Source organism: Hemiscyllium ocellatum, chromosome 2, assembly GCF_020745735.1.
Source record: "Hemiscyllium ocellatum isolate sHemOce1 chromosome 2, sHemOce1.pat.X.cur, whole genome shotgun sequence".
NCBI classification, from domain to species: domain Eukaryota; kingdom Metazoa; phylum Chordata; class Chondrichthyes; order Orectolobiformes; family Hemiscylliidae; genus Hemiscyllium; species Hemiscyllium ocellatum.
Window position 1 is genome coordinate 83605603 of NC_083402.1, and position 19243 is coordinate 83624845.

General features: G+C 39.0%; 1 protein-coding gene across 1 annotated transcript in view; it reads left to right on the forward strand.

Moving 5' to 3' along the window:
- Nucleotides 1-11265, forward strand: part of cep78 (centrosomal protein 78) — an 85105-nt gene extending 73840 nt beyond the window's left edge. The window contains exons 14-16 of the mRNA XM_060845090.1: nt 2415-2581; nt 5333-5486; nt 10705-11265. Coding sequence (XP_060701073.1) covers nt 2415-2581; nt 5333-5486; nt 10705-11040 — 657 coding nt within the window. The 3' untranslated portion in view covers nt 11041-11265. The remainder of the gene's footprint in view (nt 1-2414; nt 2582-5332; nt 5487-10704) is intronic.
- The last annotated feature ends 7978 nt before the right edge of the window (nt 11266-19243 follow it).

Here is a 19243-nt window from a genome sequence, read left to right on the forward strand (position 1 = left end):
TGCTGGAGCTCAGAGTCGAGTGTAGTGCTGGAAAAGCACAGCAGGTTAGGCAGCATTTGAGGAGCAGGAGAATCGATGTTTTGGGCATAAGCCCTTCATTAGGAATGAGGCTTGTGGGTCCCTGATGTAGGGGAGAGCACAGCGGGTGCAACAGTTGCAGTAGCTGACATTGGTAGAGGTACAGGCACATTTCTCATGGATGTGAATGGATCCCTTGGGGCCTTGGATGGCAGTGAGAGGACTGGTGTGGGCGCAGGTTTTGCACTACCTATGGTGGCGGTGAATGGTGCCAGGAGTGGAGTGTGGGCTAGTGGGTGGTGTGGACCTGATGAGGGAGTTGCGGAGAGAATGGCCTTTTAAGAACACTAATAGGGGTGAGGAGGGAAATATGTCTCTAGTAATGGGATCCGTTTGGAGGTGGCAGAAGTATGTGGAGGTTGATGGGATGGAAGGTGGGGTGTGGGGGGGCGGGGGGGGGGGGAGGTGGTGGGGGGAGTTCTGTCCTTGTTGTGTTGGGAGGGGTTGGGTTCGAGGGCAGTGTTCCGTGAAGTGGAGGAGATGTGCTAGAGGGCATTGTCAACCACATGGAAGGGATGTTGCAATCGTGGAAGAAGGAGGCCATCTGGTACTTTGAGGTGGAATTGGTCATCCTGGGAACAAACCCCCCACCTGTTCCTCTGCTACATCGTTGACTGTATTGAAGCCACCTTGTGCTCCTATGAGGAGGTTGAGCAGTTCATCAACTTTACCAACACCTTCCACCCCAACCTCAAATTCACCTGGACCATCTTGGAAATCTCCCTCCCCTTCGTGGACCTCTGGTAACTGACTAACCACAGACATATACTACAAAACCACAGACTCCCACGGCTACCTGGCCTACAACTCCTACCACCCTACCTCTTGTAAAAACGCTGTCCCCTATTTCCAATTCTTCCACCTCTGCCGCATCTGTTCCCAGGATGACCAGTTCAAACTCAGAAAGTCCTAGATAGCTGCCGCCTTCCACGATCACAACATCCCTTCCTAAGTGGCTAACATTCCCTCCAGCGTATCTCCTCCACTTCACTCATCACTGCCCTTGAACCCCACCCCTCCCAACACAACAAAGGCAGAACCCCGGTCCTCACCTTCCACCCCACCAACCTTTGCATACACTGCATCATCCTCTGCCACTTGCGCCACCTCCAAACGGACTCCACCACCAGAGATACATTTCCCTCCCCACCTCTATCAGCATTTCGAAACGACCATTCCCTCCGTCACTTCACCATGAGGCCCACACCCCGCTCCTGGCGCCTTTCCCTGCCACCGCAGGAAGTGCAAAACCCTCACTTCCGTCCAAGGCCCCCAGGGATCCTTCCACATCCGTCAGAAATTTACCTGTACCTCTACCAATGTCATCTACTAGTCAGCCCTAGGTGGGGCTATTAACCTGGTACAGTCAGGGAGTTCTGATATAAACAGGAGTGTTGAGGGTTCTGTTTGCTCTAGGAGCCGTCTCTAAGCAAGTTGAGTCAGTGTTTTGTACTATGCACCTGTAAATAAAGTGTGACTAGGTAATGGGATACTGGCCTTTGCGGTGTTATTTCACCTTACTTCATGACTGGAAGTACTTAGCTAGTCTGATTTTTTTTTTTGTTTATTCTACAAGGTTTGTATGTTTTATTGGCTAAAGTCATAGAGAGAATAATAATGATTGTGACACCTTTTTACAATTGGTGTATAATATGCTACCACACTGAGATAGGAAGTTGATGTCACTGACATCGTCTGGAACTGTATGTGCCCTAACCTTAGATTACCCTCATTTGGACTCACTTTGAAAAGAATAAGCTATTGTCTCATTGTTGTAGTGGTGATGTCATAGTCTGACCACACTCTGTGAAGCAATTTTTCCAGAATTCTCCAGTGGATTTATTAATAGGTATCTTGTGTTATGGATCCTAGTTTCAGATTCTCCCACAAGTGAAAATGTTCTCTCTACATCTGCCCCTGTCCACCCCTTCGTAATGTAATGATTTTTGTTAGGTCACTGCTAAGGTTTATTGCCCCGCCAAGATTTAGCCCCATGTGTTCAATCTTTCAACATCGGTTTAAATTACTTTTTTGACATCTGCAAAAAAAAAATGTTCATTGGCGGGCGAATTTTAGAACTTAAAAATATATTAGGAACATTACCAATTCACCCCTTTCCTTAAGGATTTAGCTTAGAGTTTTGCTTCAATGCTAACCTCATTACCTGGATCATATGCAACAACATCAAGGTCCATGTGAAGTAAGTTTATACTGTTGACTTCGCTTAAACTTCAAGAGTGAAACAAGTAAATGTTTTGTTAATATTGTGAATCAAAAATAGAATATACTATGCAATTAATACAAAATAGTTCTTGTGATCTGCTTACCTTTGACAGCTTGAAGTTGAGAATGCCCAGCTTCGAAAAATCAATCTTTCTCTGTCTGATGCTCTGCAAGCGCAATCTACCACAAGTACGATCCTTGAGGATGAAGGAGTACTAGAAAGCATTGAAGCCTCTTTCAAGAAATTTCATGCTTTTTTAGATCTCTTAAAAGATGCTGGGTAAGTTGTTGTACATGTCTCTTTCTGTATTTCCTTTTTGCTTCATAAAGTTGGCTCAAATTTAAAATATTGCTATATGACCAATAATCTTGTTTGCCGTGGAAATGCATTTCACAAATGCTTACAATAACATTAATTGGCACAGAAGGCTGAATATTCATAACCCCTGACTGACCTTACGCTTTATAAAAGAAAGGGAATGTTCTCAAAAGTGGGGTTGAGTATGAACAACTGCATTTTTTATATTCTGACCCTCTATGTCATTTTAATAAACTTTAATAATGTGAGATTTGGAACATTCAACTCAACTTTAATTGTGAGACATAAGTCAATTAGAATAAAAGACCAATTTTGAGAAAGAATCTCAAGGTTGTTTAAATTTGACTAAATGCAGATCTACTCTTGGTATGAGTATGTTTGAATAAGTTTCACATAATTTAACGTTATCAAATAAGTGCAAAAGAATGATACTTAATAAAAGCAATGGATTTGTCAATTCACAATGGAATTCCACCTCATGGTTTCTGGTTGATTGGCCACACCTCGCCTGCTCCTTTCTGTTGAATGAAGTGTTCCTTCTATCTTCGGTCTTTTGTTCTGTGCACTGTACCAGTAAGTGTCATTGCTTATGAATTCTTGCTAACTATTTCCCCCATGTGTGATCAGATGTAGTTTGCAAACTAATTGGCTGGCATGAACATCACATGATCAGTCTCAGATTGGCTAGGTAATGTGTACCCAACTCCTAATTGGTTTCTTTAAAAGTGATGGTTATCTTACTCATATCGCGCCCTGCTTTTTTCTGATTTTATTATTTCAAATGTCAGTCAAATCCTTTTTATGACAGCTTGTACTTATTAGCTTACTAACTCCATAGATGTTTAATGTGACACCATTAGAACAATTTGTGTCTATGTGGTGTATGTAAAGTCACATTCTAGTGATTTAATATCATCACAAATGCCTAATTGATACTCCTAGTTTTCAGGAAAATTCTAAAGCCTATCAGTATCTTTTTTGGTGATAACTGACTTCACCATAACGCTGGTGCTTGAAACAGGTTTAGCAGAGTTGCACCTACATAAAAAATATGCAGAGTTTGTACATATTAAATAAAAACCCACCACAATGGGATAACAAGTATATAAAAAGTGAAGTAACAAAAAAAACATAAGAAACAATGTAATACATTCAATTGATTGTATATCAACGGACAAAATAACCACAAGACTGTTTATAAAACCTAATTTCAAAGTGCTACTTTTAGTAAACATCTGTTATGTACTGTTTAAAAAGTAAGCCTTAAAGTACTAAGATACTAAGCTAATTTCAAAACAAACCAATTCCCTTCGATATCTTCATGAACATTTGTCATACCATGAAAGTGTGTTTCTTCACCACAACTTTTGAGTTAGCCTTCGCCATAATAACAACAGCAAAAATTTAAACCCATGACCTTGCTTTGTCACGAGCATAAGGCAATTCAGACTTTTGAAAATGCACTTATAGTTGATCATTCTTAAACAGAACATCATACTAATTTCTTACAGGCTGTAATAGATCGAAATAACTAGAAGCTTTACTGAACAGTCATACAATAACTCATCTCCCCCTTCGTAGCAGAAATGTTTTTGTAATTTACAAAATATAAAACAACTTATTCTTCCCATTAGTAATAACAAGTCTTAAGAATTTTACTAATATATATGATACATAGGTACTTTTGTTTCTCTTTCACATTTCAGGTATTACAATTCTTCTGAGAATGACAAAAATAAGTTTTGAAGCTTTGTTCTTTTTGACCTAAAGGTTCAAATTAATAGCCATTTTCAATCTTCAGTTTTATTAGCAAACAACACTTAAACCCTCATTGATTGCAATAAAGTAAGATTTTTTATGAAAAAAGAAAGGAAACCAATATAATGCTGTATTTTTGTTGCCTGAACATAGGACTGATGAAAATTTTCTATTTTCCATAATTCCTTTATCCAATTCATTCCTTCATCCATCTGCCTCAACTGAACCTGCCTCAACCTCCATTCCCGGGTGTGAATTCCATACCCTAACTACTTGCTGAGTGAATTTTTTTTACTTCTTTGGCATATTACTTTAAATCCATGTTTGCATTCTTGTTCCTTTTATGACTGGGAACAGCTTTTCTTTATCTTGCTCACTTACGATGTAAAATCAAATCTCCACTCAGTCGTCTTGTCTTCAAGTAGAACAGTCCAAACTTCTTAAATATATCCTCATAACTGAAGTTCCTCATTTCCTGGAGGCATTCTTGTAAATCACTTTTGCACTCTCTCTAATGCATTAACAATTTTCCTACAATTTCGCACTCACAACTGTATGCTTTACTTCAGCTGAGGTTTAACAAGTGTCTCGTTTAATATCACCTCTTTCTTCGGGTACTGTATGCCTCTGTTAGTAAAGCCGGGAAAACCATGCTTTATTTACTGCTCTCTCTGTCTGTCCTGCTACCTTCAATAATTTGTGCATCTTCTTCCTTAAGCTGTGAGCCTTTCTTTAACATTTCTCCTTTGTACACTGTCATTTTCTTTCTTAAGCCTGCACACACTTTGCAAGAACTTTATTAAGTTAAATGTCTCTCATAGACCAAGGAAAACATGATTGGTGTTCTGTCAGTGATTTGTGTTCTGCCGTGAAGTCCCTTTAGCTACAAGAGAATATGTTTTATTAAGTTGTCTTGCACTTTATCCCATCACTATATATATAAATATTTTGCAGTCTGGGGAAATTGGCCAGCATGGCTGGAATAGACCAATCAGACTTTGGTCCTGTTGGACAACCTCAGTTATCATCCACAGTTGGAAATGGTCAGAAAGAACAAGATGAATCAACCAAAGAGAAAATACTTCAGGAAACACCACATGTTATACAGGTGAATAAAGTTTATAATTTTTAAAGGAAACACTTAGAAGTACATAGAATCTTGTGTGCTTAATATGCTTCAAATAAATTAATTACATTCCATAGGTAAACAGTGCTCAATTTGTACACAGTAAGAGCTTATAAAAGGCATTTAAATAAATGCATAGTTTATCTGTTCTGGTAGTATTTGTTGAAGGATATCTTTCAGTCAAAATAATTGTTAATTAACAGATTAAAAGAACATTTGCAGTAATATAAACTTGACTGATAGCTGTCAGTTATAAATGAAACAGATTATTTTTTATAAAATACATTGTTCCAATAATGAATTAGTGTCATAGAGTCATACAACATGGAAACAAACCCTTCGGTTCAACTAGTCCACACCGACCATGATCCCTAACTAAACTAGTCCTATCTGCCTGCTGTTAGCCCATATCCATCTAAATCTTTCCTATTCATGTACTTATCCAAATGTCTTTTAAACATTGTATTGTTTGTTATTGGACCCTAATTTATTATTTTTTTAAGTGTTTTTTAATTTATCCTTTTTTTCAATAAATCTATTCATAGATATTGTTACACTTCTCTAGAGCAGGTGGGAATTTAATGTGGGGCTCGCAGTCTTGGGTAGGGACATTACCACAGTGCCACAAGAGGGCCCCTCCCTCATTTACTTAGACGCATTCATTTGACATTGGTTGGTACTTAACTCATCTTTAGGCAATTGATTGCTAGTGTTGTCACATCATTTCATTGAAAAGCTGCACTTATTGATGTAAATTCATCTGTAATTGCTAAGCAACACAGCTCAACTTGCTTTGATTAGTACACTTTTGTATTAATTTATTGTTGTGAGAAATTTTGTTGGTCATACTAGATTCTTTTAAAGACACTAATTTACTTTGCAGAGAGATCAGAACAAATGGTGAGGGTCAGACCTTGATCTAATTTAAAAATATTTTGAAGTATAATCTTTTATGCTGTCTTTTCAGTGCCTTGGCTTTTGTATCTTGTTATTACATGACAAGATTGAAATGTTCCAGCAAGAGCCATATCATAAAATCATAGAATCCCTACAGTGTGGAAACAAGCATTCGGCCCAACAAGTCCACACCGACCCTCCGAAAAGTAACCCACCCAGACCCATTTCCCTATCCTATTATCCTATGTTTACCCCTGACTAATAAGTCTAACCCCCACATTCCTGAACACTATGTAAAATTTAGCATGGCCAATTCACCTAACCTGCACATTTTTGGATCGTGGGCGGAATCCGGGGCACCCGGAGGAAACCCATGCAAATACTGGGAGAATGTACAAACTACACACACAGTCGTCTGAGGCTGGAATCGAATCCGAATCAGCAGTGCTAACCACTGAGCCACAGTGTCTCCCCAAATTATGGGAGTTTTGTTCACCAATAATGATGAAAGTCTTATTTTCGAGTTACAACTTTTAATAATGTATACATATGCATGCAATTGTTAGCATTTGTGCTACATATTTATCAGAAGAAAACAAAATGCATCACAAACACTGAAGAATTGTTAGTGTGTAACTGCAACACCTAGTAAAGGATTTAGTGAGAATGGAAAAGAAATCCCCAAAAATGAAAATGTAACCAATAAAAACCAAAAGAACAGCCGGTGCTGTAACTCTGAGAAGTTTTAAAAGTACTTTTTTTTTTCTTAATAAAGAGGAGTGAAATGCTTATTTTTAAGACAGGTTTACATGACTTCATGTTGTCCCTGTCTATGATTCCTCGTTAATTAATATGCAAATAAATAGCTTAATGTTTTTCTTCGAGCAGAGAAAATCAAGAGTTTTACAAAATTATGAAAAGCTTGATAATGTTAACATTGGATGCAATTTCCATTTGTAGAAGGGTTAGTAACTGAAGACTAGGATCTGAATCTTACCTTTTTTGACTGTGCAAGATGTGTCAGTTTTTTTGTTTTGAGGAATTCCAACTACAAAGCCTGGTGAGATTTCTCATCGTATCTTACCACATCCATCTTGACAACCACCTACCTCAGCATTTGGTATCCCTCCCGCCCAATTCTTTCCTCATCTTAGCGTGCTCCATTCCTGGGACAACTTGTCACTGACCAGTTATCTGCCAAAAGACAAACCTACCGGGTGCCCAAACCATCTTTTAAAAAAACTCATGTGCACCCAGTGTGCACTGAAGTTCAGAAGCTGCCCTGCTTGGTAAATGACAGAATCTGAACATGCCTGAGAAGTGGAAGATGAAACTGTGATTCTTTGACAGGGAGCTGGAGGTCCTGTTTGAGGGACTGTGCAAAAGAGAGGCATCCTCTTTCTGGATGACAGACAGAGGACGTCACGCTGCCAGACTCTAACACCTGAACCAAAGTTTCAACTCAGATCAGTGCACTATTGACATTGTAGAGAAACGGCCAGCAGTGATGCAAGACATGCAATCTCTCTCTCTCTCATTCACTCACTCACTCACTCACTCACACACACACCCCCCCCCCCCGCCCCCTCTCTCTCACTCTCACAAGCACACACACTCTCACGCACTTAGACACACACGCACTCACAATAGTGCGTCTTACCGTGGACAAACCTGCCTCCCACATGACCGCATTTCCATCATGCTAAACCATGTTTTCCCCATTTTACGGATACTATTGACCCGTTGCAGTTGTCACCCTCCCTCCACAGGGAACTCCCCCAGCTTGCAGTCCCCAATCCAATTTTACCATCATCCACGTTTCTTGACCCTTATAAGATTCTACTGAAGATTTAAAACTATTGACAACACTGAGAATTCTGAAGGAAAGGAATAATCTCCATTTAGAGAAGAGCTTGATCAGGGATAATCAATTTGGCTTTGTCAAAGGCAGGTCATGCCTCACAAATCTGGTTGAATTTTTCAAAGAGGTGACCAAGTGTGTAGATGAGGGTAGTGCAGTTGATTTAGTTTATGTAGATTTCAGCAAAGTCTTTGACAAAGTCCCACATGGGAGACTGATAAAGAAGGTAAAAGCATATGGGATCCATGATAACTAGGCATATTGGATCCATATTATCTTAGTAACAGGAGAGAGAGGGTCGTGGTAGAGGTTATTTTTATGATTTGGAGGCCAGGGTTCAGTGGCAGCCATTGTGATCAGTGGTGGGTCCCTTATTGTTCATGATATAAATACATAACGTAACATAAATGAGACTATGGGGGACATGATAAGTGAGTTGGGGGATAATGCAAAGATTGGCTTGGTGGGTGAGAGTGAGGTAAAAGGTCTTGAATTGTGGAGGATATAGTCAGATGAGCAGATAGAATTTAACCCTGAAATGAGTGAGATAATTCACGTGGAAGAAGAAACATGACAAATGAGTACTCAATGATTCTCCAGGATCTTGCCAGGAATGGAGCACATTAGCTATGAAAAGAAGCTGGATAAGCTTTTTTTTTCAGCAGCGTGGGCTGAAAGAAAAATTCTTGAATGAGCACTTGAAATGTCATATTATTCAATGCTATGAGCCTAGTGCTGGAAAGTGGGACTATTGTAAACTTAGTGTCATGGAAGGCACAGACATGATGGGCTGATGGACCTCTTCTGTACTCTGATACTTTGAGGAGTAGCTTCAACGATTTAGTCTGGCAGAATGGATGGAATGGCTTCCTTTTGTGTTAATTTCTGGAAATGCTACAAGATGTGCAAGCAGCTGTAAATTGAAATAATGGTTAATTAAATTTACCAATAGTTTAGTTTTGTTGATTTTTGCTACCAATAGTTTCTTCCTCTTTGTTTTTCATGAAATTCACTGAATGCTAAAGCGGTTGCTTTACAAGGTCTGCTACCATTATTGAGAGTGTGGTGCTGGAAAAGCACAGCAGGTCAGGCAGCATCCGAGGAGCAGGAGAATTGATGTTTCTGGCATAAGCCCTGCATTCCTGATGAAGGGATTTTAACCAAAAGGTCAATTCTCCTGCCCCTCGGATGCTGCCTGACCTGTTGAGCTTTTCCAGCACCATACTATCAACTTTGATCTCCAGCATCTGCAGTCCTGACTTTCTCCTCTGCTACCATTACATATCTAACACATGGCTGTTACTTCTGTATAAGATGTGACAGTGAATATTGGTGGGCTAGTTTACTGAAAAGACCCTACACCTGAGCTTGACTGCCAAAAGCGCAAATCTTTCAGTCATCAGATCATGGTCAATGATATATTTTTTTCCTTTCACTTAACTAGAGGCACTGAATACAGCTACAGTTCACCCTAATGACTTAATAATTAAGTAGAGAGCAGTGATCTTAGGACTTTAGAAGTTTGTAGGGCTCTTCAGTGCTGACCAAATCATTTATGGAGTGTATTTGTTAATGTTAGCTTGTCTTTGTCACTGTTCAGGGAGGTACTTATCTGGTATGAAACGCCAGTATTTTCTGTTTCTGTTGCAAAACAATATTAGCTTCACTTAGATTTTGAATCAACTTTGTATCCAGTGATTTAATAGCTGAATTCTAATGTACAAGTTTTCAACTCTTTCAAACTAACAAATGGATCAATTGAGGTATCCTTCATTAATGTATTTTGATGGACAAATTCCCAGTATGTCAGTTACTTAATTTTGGTTTGCCTGAACATTTTCTTATGGCAACATGCGGTTGAAATGATTGTCATAATATGTTCTGCTGTGTTACTAGCTCAAAGGCGAAGATCCCTAACAGTGATCCTCCACATTCAGTATTTGTTTCAGTCCCAATTAAAAAAAACACATTGAAGTTTGTAGTTAATTGGGAGAGTTATGAATTCCAAACTGCTGACCCATAATAGTCAAGACAATACAACATTTTTCACAAAATGTGCAGAATTGTGGCAATAAATGAAATCAAATAAATATCTTAAAATATAGTAATAAGAACCTGCATTTCTTATGGCATTGCAGCCATTACTACAGCTGTTCTCAGTGATTTCACACAGCAGCAACAAATGAATTAGGTACAGACTGTATAGTTATTATTGATCATTTATTCCTTCTAAGCACATATCCACAGGAAAGCTGGCAGGAGTAATGACAGCTGTTGTAGATAAAGTAAAGGAAATTTTGGGAGTTGGAGTGAGGTTTAGATATTCGTAGTCTTAAGATCAACAAATTAACAATTATTTAAACTTTGACCGTCATCAAAACAGGATATGAATTGGGCACTCTCTTGTAGTTTTTTTCATTTTCTGTTCTGATATGTTAATAGTTGTTTGCTGGAGATCAAGCCTCTCACAATCAGTCTGATACTGCACGAATTCTTAATGCTTCCACAAATATTGCTGTTCAACTTGAAAATCAATCATTTGAATCCAAGTCCAAAAACTCAAAATGTAGCCACCAAAACTCAGAGAACAAACTTCCGAAATCTGAAGAAGCAGTTGGTTCTAATGAACATCGAACTAGCAAGCAATATTCATCCAGGAGGAATGGCCAACCCCAAGAATGTGTGGTGGTTCAGGGTCCAGAGAAATTGCTAAGCCTTTCGGTGGCTGAACAGCCCATTGCTTCAGACACATCCAACAGAGCAGCAGACAAGTCATAAAAGTGAAAGAATAACAAAGGCATCTTTTAACAAAGAGAATTTTAAAAAAAAACAAGTTAATTGTCTTGTTGCTGTTGATAACGATGCTTCTTTGTTCAAGGTAGAAGGGAATAAAAATGCACAAAAGGCTGCTGATGAATATTTTATGAAATCTAAAACAGGATCAAACATCCTGAAATATTCATTCAATTGATACATTGTATAATGATTCACATGAAATTTTTAAGTGATGCAATTGCTCTTCTATTTTGGAAAGTGTGAATGTTGCATTATGAAAGACTTGTAAAATTTGTTACATTTTTTCTTATGCTGATTAATAAAATCCTAAATCATACACTCAAGCTTGCAGAGCATCAACTTTTTTGAGTATCCTATTATAAAAATTAATGTAAACAGATAAAATTTCTTTAAATTCTTCTCATTGAGTGGCTGGTCTAATGTTTATTCTGTCCCTCATTCTGGTAATAGGATCATTAGCAAAGTGGTTGGGAAAATTGAGATATCCAATCAACAAGAGAAGTGAGGGCATGCTATCTGTTCTGAAGAAAACTAAAGACTGAGTTCTCGTTTCCTACTGATAATTGTCGGATGCAAGAGGAACTGGAAATGACAAAATTGTGAACAACATTATTTAACTCTCCTATGCCTGACCTCTAGAATACATTCTTTGAGAAAATTGGGTAAAGAATTAGAAGTCCCACACCAAATTCTGCTTCCCTGCCCTCTACTTTGCATATGCCATTGTCTTAATGTCCTTTACCCAGAATTATTACCTTTTCTTACTAAGCACTAAATGTAGTTTTATAGATTAAAAATCATATGTTTAATTATCACTATTGCAGTATTGACGATTGATGATAAAGTCTGAACTTGTGTTTGTAAAATCATCAAATGGTTATTGGCACAGAAGGCCATTCATTTGAAATCATCAGGTCACTTTGCAGGATCAACTCAGCATGTTTCATTCCCTTACACTTCTCTCAGAACCCTGCAAAGTTTTCCCTTTGGTATTTATTCAGCCCCTTGTTGAAAACTGCAGTTGAATCTACCTCCAACCTTCCTGTGAAGCTGTGCATTCCAAATCAAACTACCCTCTATAAAAAGGGTTTTTCTTTGTGTTGTTGGTCCTTCTGTCAGTCAACTTTAAATCTATCTCCACTGTTCTTGATCCTTTCACTGGTGGGAGTAGTTTCTTTCTCTTGAATTTTGAATATGTCCTTCCAATCTCCCCATAACATTCATCCTTCAGGAAAACAATCCAAATTTGTTCACTCTTTGCAGTCAACCTATCCCTGAAACTAATCTTGTAAATCTTCTCTGCATCCTCTCTAATACCTCCATGACTGTCTTAAGTGCAGTGTTAAGAATTAAATACAATACTTCAGCTTTTGCCCCTTTTATAAAACCCAGGAATCCTATAGATAAAAATAGCTGGAAAAGCTCAGCAGATCTGGTAGCATCTGTGAAGAGAAACTATAATTAATGTTTCAGGTTGAGTGACCCTTCCTCTGCCAGACCTGCTGAGCTTTTCCAGCAATTTCTATTTTTGTCTCTGATTTACAGCATCCGCGGTTCTTTTGGTTTTTATCCAGGAAGCCTGTATGTCTTTTTAACCATTTCCTCAATCTGCAGTCCCACTTTATGATTTGTGCACACGTATTTCCATGTTTCTTTTCCTACATCCCCTTTAGAATTAGTAATCTTTAGGGTATATTGCTTTCCCTTGTTTTTCCTACTGAAATGCGTCTCTTTATACTTTTCTGCATTAGATTTCATCTGCCTCATTTCTGCCCATTTAACAAGTCTGTATATGTCTTCCTGAAGTTCATTCTGCAAACTTTGAAATTCAAACTCAACAACTCCTCAAAACTTTTGGATTATTATATTGTAATATTATAGCTAACTATCTCTTCCCTCAAGATAATAGCAGCCACATCTTTATCAATCACAGCTTAATATATCAGAATTGTTATCTTATTCATGATACTTTAAGATGTATAAAAAGAGGTTAAACCCCCTCCCACCACCCTTAAATGTTTGTTTTTATTTTCCTTCTCCTTCCATTGCTCTAATCTTTAATTACTGCTCAAAAACGTGTGAAGGAGAGGATTCATTGTCACCTTAATTGGATTTTATTTGCCATTTTAGGAATATTTTTAGCACAACTTTTACATAATCTGCATATTTGTTTTATATAACTCACTTGGAAAAGAATATTTATGGATTGCTGCAATTCTTTAGAGTTAAAATACTAAATATTCACTGGCATAAGAGTATTATATAAAAACTAACTTTTCTTATAGTTTATTAATGCATGTAAAAAGATGGTTTTATTGAGTTCTGATGTCATAAAGCACAATGTAGCTTGTACCCAAAACCATTGCAAATACTTATTATTTTTAGATCTGTTTACTGAAAATTATAGTCAATATTGATGAATATGTAGATGACAATTGCAATCTGAGCCAGTTTCTAATATTCCTATTTTTTTTTCACTAGTTCGAGAAACCAGAATTTGACCTATGTGTGAATTATGAGATAGTAGGGCACAGGCAATGATGAACCTTTGCCTTGTTCAGTTATAAATGAAAATAGGTGCCACCCCGTACAATTAATCTGTCTGATAGGGTAGAAAAACACTGTGATGTCTGATTTGGAAATCATACCCTCACTGAATCAAGTTTATTGACAGAAATAAAATGATTTGGAGATGCTGGTGTTGGACTGGGGTGTACAAAGTTAAAAATCACACAACGCCAGGTTATAGTCCAACAGGTTTAATTGGAATTACTAGCTCTCGGAGCACTGTTCCTTCATCAGGTGGTTGTGGAGGACATAATTGTAAGACACAGAATTTATAGCATAAGTTTATAGTGTGATGTAACTGAAATTATACATTGAAAAATACCTTGATTGTTTGTTGAGTCTTTCATCTGTTAGAATACCATGGTAGTTTCACTTCTTCCATACATAAATCACAAAACGTTTTTTAAAAGTTACATTCTCAGGTTAACTGTAACAATTGGTGTGCCAGATAATATGTTAAAGGTGTTAGCCCCCCGTGTTCCCTGTCTGTGCAATAATGTTTAGACTGATTCTAATCTAAAAAGTGAGTTACCGGAGTCTTACATAGGTTCATGCAATTTTTGAGCAAAGTACAATGTAACTCTGCAAGTACAAAAAACACTACAAGTAAAAAAGAAACCCAACCTACCCTGATGTACAAATGTATAAACATATATAGAAAAATATAGAATAAAAACAAACTAGCTATTTCACTAATTAAATAATAACCAAGAACCAGCTAATAAATAGTAATAACTCAACTCAGCCAAACATGACACTCATACGTTCACAGTTCCTCCTCCCTGGATATTAGACTCCTAAATCACAGTCGTTACGGCTATATAAACGACCTTGTTTGTGTGGCAGATAAATCTGTGTCCAGGTATTCCAAAAAGAGCTTCCATGTCTAATAAAAATTCTCAGTTTTTTGGGATACTATACTTGTCAGAAAATCCAAGGGAATATGCTACCTATGTAAAGGTACTGACAGAAAGTGAACTCTTAGCACTAGCACCCTCTCTCTCTGTCAGATTTGTAAGGATCGGTCAAAAGTATAGCCTTTTTTGAATAAAAACCCAAACTTGAAAAAAGTGGAAGAGGTCCCTAATAGAGAGCTCGTATTTCCGTACTAACTGATCGAAGGACATCATTACATCTCTCAAATAAATCGTCCATGCAAGACACACTCCTAGTTACCTAACATTGAAATCCTGAGTCTATCATTCCCGGTTGAAATCCCAGCATACCCACTAAAGGTGTAAAATAAGATGTTTTGCCAATATTGCCTTCCCACTGCCGAATTGCCCTCCATGCTTTAACAGTATTAATAACGATTGGGTTATGTCAATATTCCTTAACCGTCCTCATTTTGTCCAAAAACAGCGAGCTAGTAAAGGGGCACCTTGCCTGGGAGGCTTTGATATCTAACCATATTGAAAGAGAATCCCCCACAAGCCCAATCACTCACTTAGGCTAAAAGCGAGCTTAATTGGTAATTTTTAATGTCCGGAAGGTCCACTCCCCTCAATCTGTGAGGCAGTTGCAGTTTAGCTAATTTAATGAGGGATCGCTTACAATGCCAACTAAAGAAGCTGAACCAGCTGTCCAGTCTCCTGAATGTTTGCTTATTGAAAATTGGGGGAAGAGTCCGTATAACAAATAGGGGAGAATATACATCTTAATAAGCACTATCCGACCCAACCACGAGACTGGAAGTGCCTCCCATCTTTGAAGGTCTTGTTTGATTTTGTCAAATAATTAAGCAAAATTAGCTTTGAACAGCCGCTCCAGACCTGGAGTAATGAATATGCCCAAATACACAAAACCCCCCTGTGATCATTTAACTGGGAATCGATATTCGGCCTCGAGACCTAGCTCCTTCCTAAGACTACCCATAGACATAGCTTCCGATTTTGCAAAATTACTATTGTTGCCTGAAAAGGCAGCAAATGTGCAGATGCATTGTATCAGGCGAGGCACTGAAATTGCTGGATTTGACAAAAAAAATTAGGACATTGTCCGCATATAACGAAATCTTATGCAATTTTGACCCCACTTCTGGAGCTGCCCCTAAAAATGTTAAAATTGCTTGATTGCACCCCATTGGTGATGACTGCTGCGAGAGAACCACTGTAGAGAACCTTTGCCCATCTTATAAAGGCTTCACCCAAGTCACATGCTACAGAGTATAAAAAAAGTACAACCATTCAACTCGGTCCAATGCCTTCTCTGCATCTAGAGAAATCACCATTTTCTGTAATGACTGTTGTTGACAGGCTTGAATTACATTAAGCAGCCTCCTAACATTATAGGAAGGTCTACGGCCCTTCATGAAGCCTGTCTGATCCTCTGTAACAATAGAAGGTAACACAGTCTCCAGCCATAACGCGAGAGTCTTAGGATTTTAAAGTCCACATTTAAGAGTGAAATGGGTCTATACAACACAGTCCTCCGGGACCTCCCTTTTCTAAGAAAGAGTGAAATATTGGCCTCTCTCAGAGATGGTGGAAGACAATCATGACTGTATGAATCATGAAATATATTGAGCATCGGGCCTGACAATGTTTATAAATTCCTTATAGAATTTACTGGGAAGTCCGTCAGCACCGGGCACCTTTCCACTCTGAAGCTGCCTTACAGCTTCCTGCACTTCTTGCTCCGATAAGGGGGCATTGAGAAAGGATGCTTGTTCGGGGGTCACGCCCAGGAGCTTCAGATCCTTAAAAAAGTTCCATTTTGGCCAGCCCTCCTCACAACCCTCAGATTGGTATAACTTAGAGTAAAATCTCTGAAGTGCCGCATTAATCTTTTTAGAGTCACATGTTGGGTTCCCAGATCCTTCCCTAATCGCTGTAATGGCTTGCGGGGGACTCCTTTTCCTAACAAGATATGCTAAGTATTTGCCTGGCTTGTCACCGTGCTCGTATAACGAGCAAGTTCCTTCTTTGCCGTCTGTGTGAGCAGGAATTCAATGCAGACCGCAGCGCCATAATCCTCTGTAGTTTAGCCAGTGAGGGTCTGTCAAAGTAGGCCTTCTCGGTTGCCTTCAACCATGCTTCGAGGAGAAGTTGCTGCTCACAGTTCTGCCGCCTCCTACTGGCAGAGTAGGAAATAACTAACCCCTGGCATAGGCTTTGGCAGTTTCCCAAAGAGCAGATGGACTACTAAGCAAGCCTGAGTTAATGTCTAGGAACGCCCGAAATCCCCTAGAAAAATACTCCACAAACTTATTATCCTTGAGGATGAGGTATCTATTCGCCAGTGCCTCGAACTCACTGTAATGTCCTTAATCTTAACCATAAGATACATTGGGGCATGATCAGAGATGGTAATATTACCAATCGTACAAGATGTCACCAAATCCAGGGTTGCCACTGGGGTCAGAGAAAGAAAAATAATCAATCCTGGTGTGGCATCTGTATGGATTGGAGAAAAATGGAAAATCCCTGCCTGTAGGGTGGAGACACCTCCAGACGGCCACCAATCCTAACTCCATACAAAGATCCACTAATTGTTTAGTTTGTACAGAGGGTATCAAGGGACCTTTGGGCAACCTGTCTACTGTGGGATTCATGAGACAGTTAAAATCTCTCCCTATAATGATGTGCCAGGACTTGAGACTGATCACTTTAGAAAATGCATCTACCAGAAATTTGAGGGGATAAGCTGGAGAGCAATAAACATTTAAAACATATTCTTCCCCATTTATCAAAGCTTTAAGAATTACAAACCTCCCGTGTGTGTCTTTAACACAAGTAACTTAAATGGGAGATTCTTCCTAATCAATATAGCCACTCTCCTACTTCTGGTATTAAATGATGAAAAATAAACTCAATTAAAGCCATTCTGTTGTAACTTCAAATGCTCCCTGTCATTCAAGTGTGTCTCCTGTAACAAAGCAATATCCATCTTCTTTCTAAGACTCAGAAGTACCTTCTTCCTCTTAATTGGTGAGTGACTTCCCTCGATATTCAAGGTACACCATTTAATCAAGTCATTAGCCATACCCTTCTGCAGTAACATTTAAATTCCAGAGAGGAGGAACTCGAATCACAAATCGCTGAACCTTAGTGTCACCAGATCCATCGAACATAAAACTATATAAACTAAACCACTACATTTAACAAATCTACAAAACTATTAAAAACAACAAAAACCAAAAAAAAAACCAATATATGAAGTGCTAATGGTGCTGAATAGGGGAACTCACCCCCTGACCGGAGGGAGCAACTACCCATTCCAAACTGCCCAAAAATAGGCATCCTATGCATTCCCATCCATTTTCCCTTCTCCTAGCTAGAGCCGCACCCCGAACACAAGTAGAAAAGAAAGTAAACACTCCATAGAATAGCAATATGATAAAGAAAATATTTTTAAAGAAACAAAGGGGTGAATACCCCATCCATCCTTTGGTATATCTTAACTTAGAAATTGAAAATACACATCTCAACTGCTGCCAAACATTGTTTAAACCAAATTATTATCCATAGTAAAAAAAAGAAAAGAAAGCCCCATCCGGACTTCCTTTGATTCTTTTACAAAACGACAAATACATACCCAAACAACACTACTATTTATCATACTAAATTGTTCAGATTAGATTAATTTGTCCACACCATCTCCTGCCTTCTCCGAAGTGTCAAAGAGATGTATGGATCCATGTAAACTGATCCGAAGCCCTGCTGGATTACTCAGAGAGTAGTGAATCCCAAGATCCCTCAGACCTCTCTTGACACTGTCATAAGATTTTCTTTTCTGGATCACCACTGCTGAGAAGTCCTGGAAGAACATGATCTTGGAGCCCTCATAAATTAGGGCCTTTGGATCCTTCCCCTGGATTCTGCAAGCTTCCATGATTCTCTCCTTATCTCTATAGTGATGGAACTGCACCAGGAGATGACAAGGATGTTGACCCAAGCCTGATCTCCGCGCCATGACCTGGTGATCCCTCTCGATCTTCAAGCCTCTCATGCCAGCCTCCAGTTAAGGAATTTCGGCAGCCAGTCCTCAATAAATTCCGCAGGCTGCTCACCTTCCTTACCCTCAGGTTGATCGATGATCTGAATATTTTTTACTCCTGCCCCTGTTCTCAAGATCATTCACTTGGTCACACAAATTACGGGCATGCATCTCCAGGGCTTGGATCCTATCCTTGAATGGGCTGGGATCAACTTTCACCACTGTGACTCTGTGCTCAACCTCATCCGAACTCTTTCCCAGGTCTCCCAGCTGCTGTTCATGCTTCTGCAGCATGATAGAGATTGGAGCCAGCTTCTCTTTTATTTGTTTCCCCTGCATCTCGCGAGATTTTGTGAGCTTGTTCACCAGGGCCTGGATGGTAATCAAGTCAGAGGATCCTGCAGGCTGAGCTGCAGGCCCGGCCTCAGACGTTCCTCCTTTTCTCGGCATTTCTGGATGGCAGGAAATGCAGGTAAGTTAACTTTTTAAAGTTTCTTGGAACTTCATGATCTTCCTAGAGTCCCAGGATATCGCAATGGTCCAAGTTGGGCAGGTTGAAGGTTCGTCCCGCTTATGCTGTGGTGTGATGCAATCTTCCTAGATCGCCACCATCTTGAACCCCCCCCATCATCAACAGACTTTTAATTAGTAAGGAAATCAAAAGTTATGAGGGTAAGGC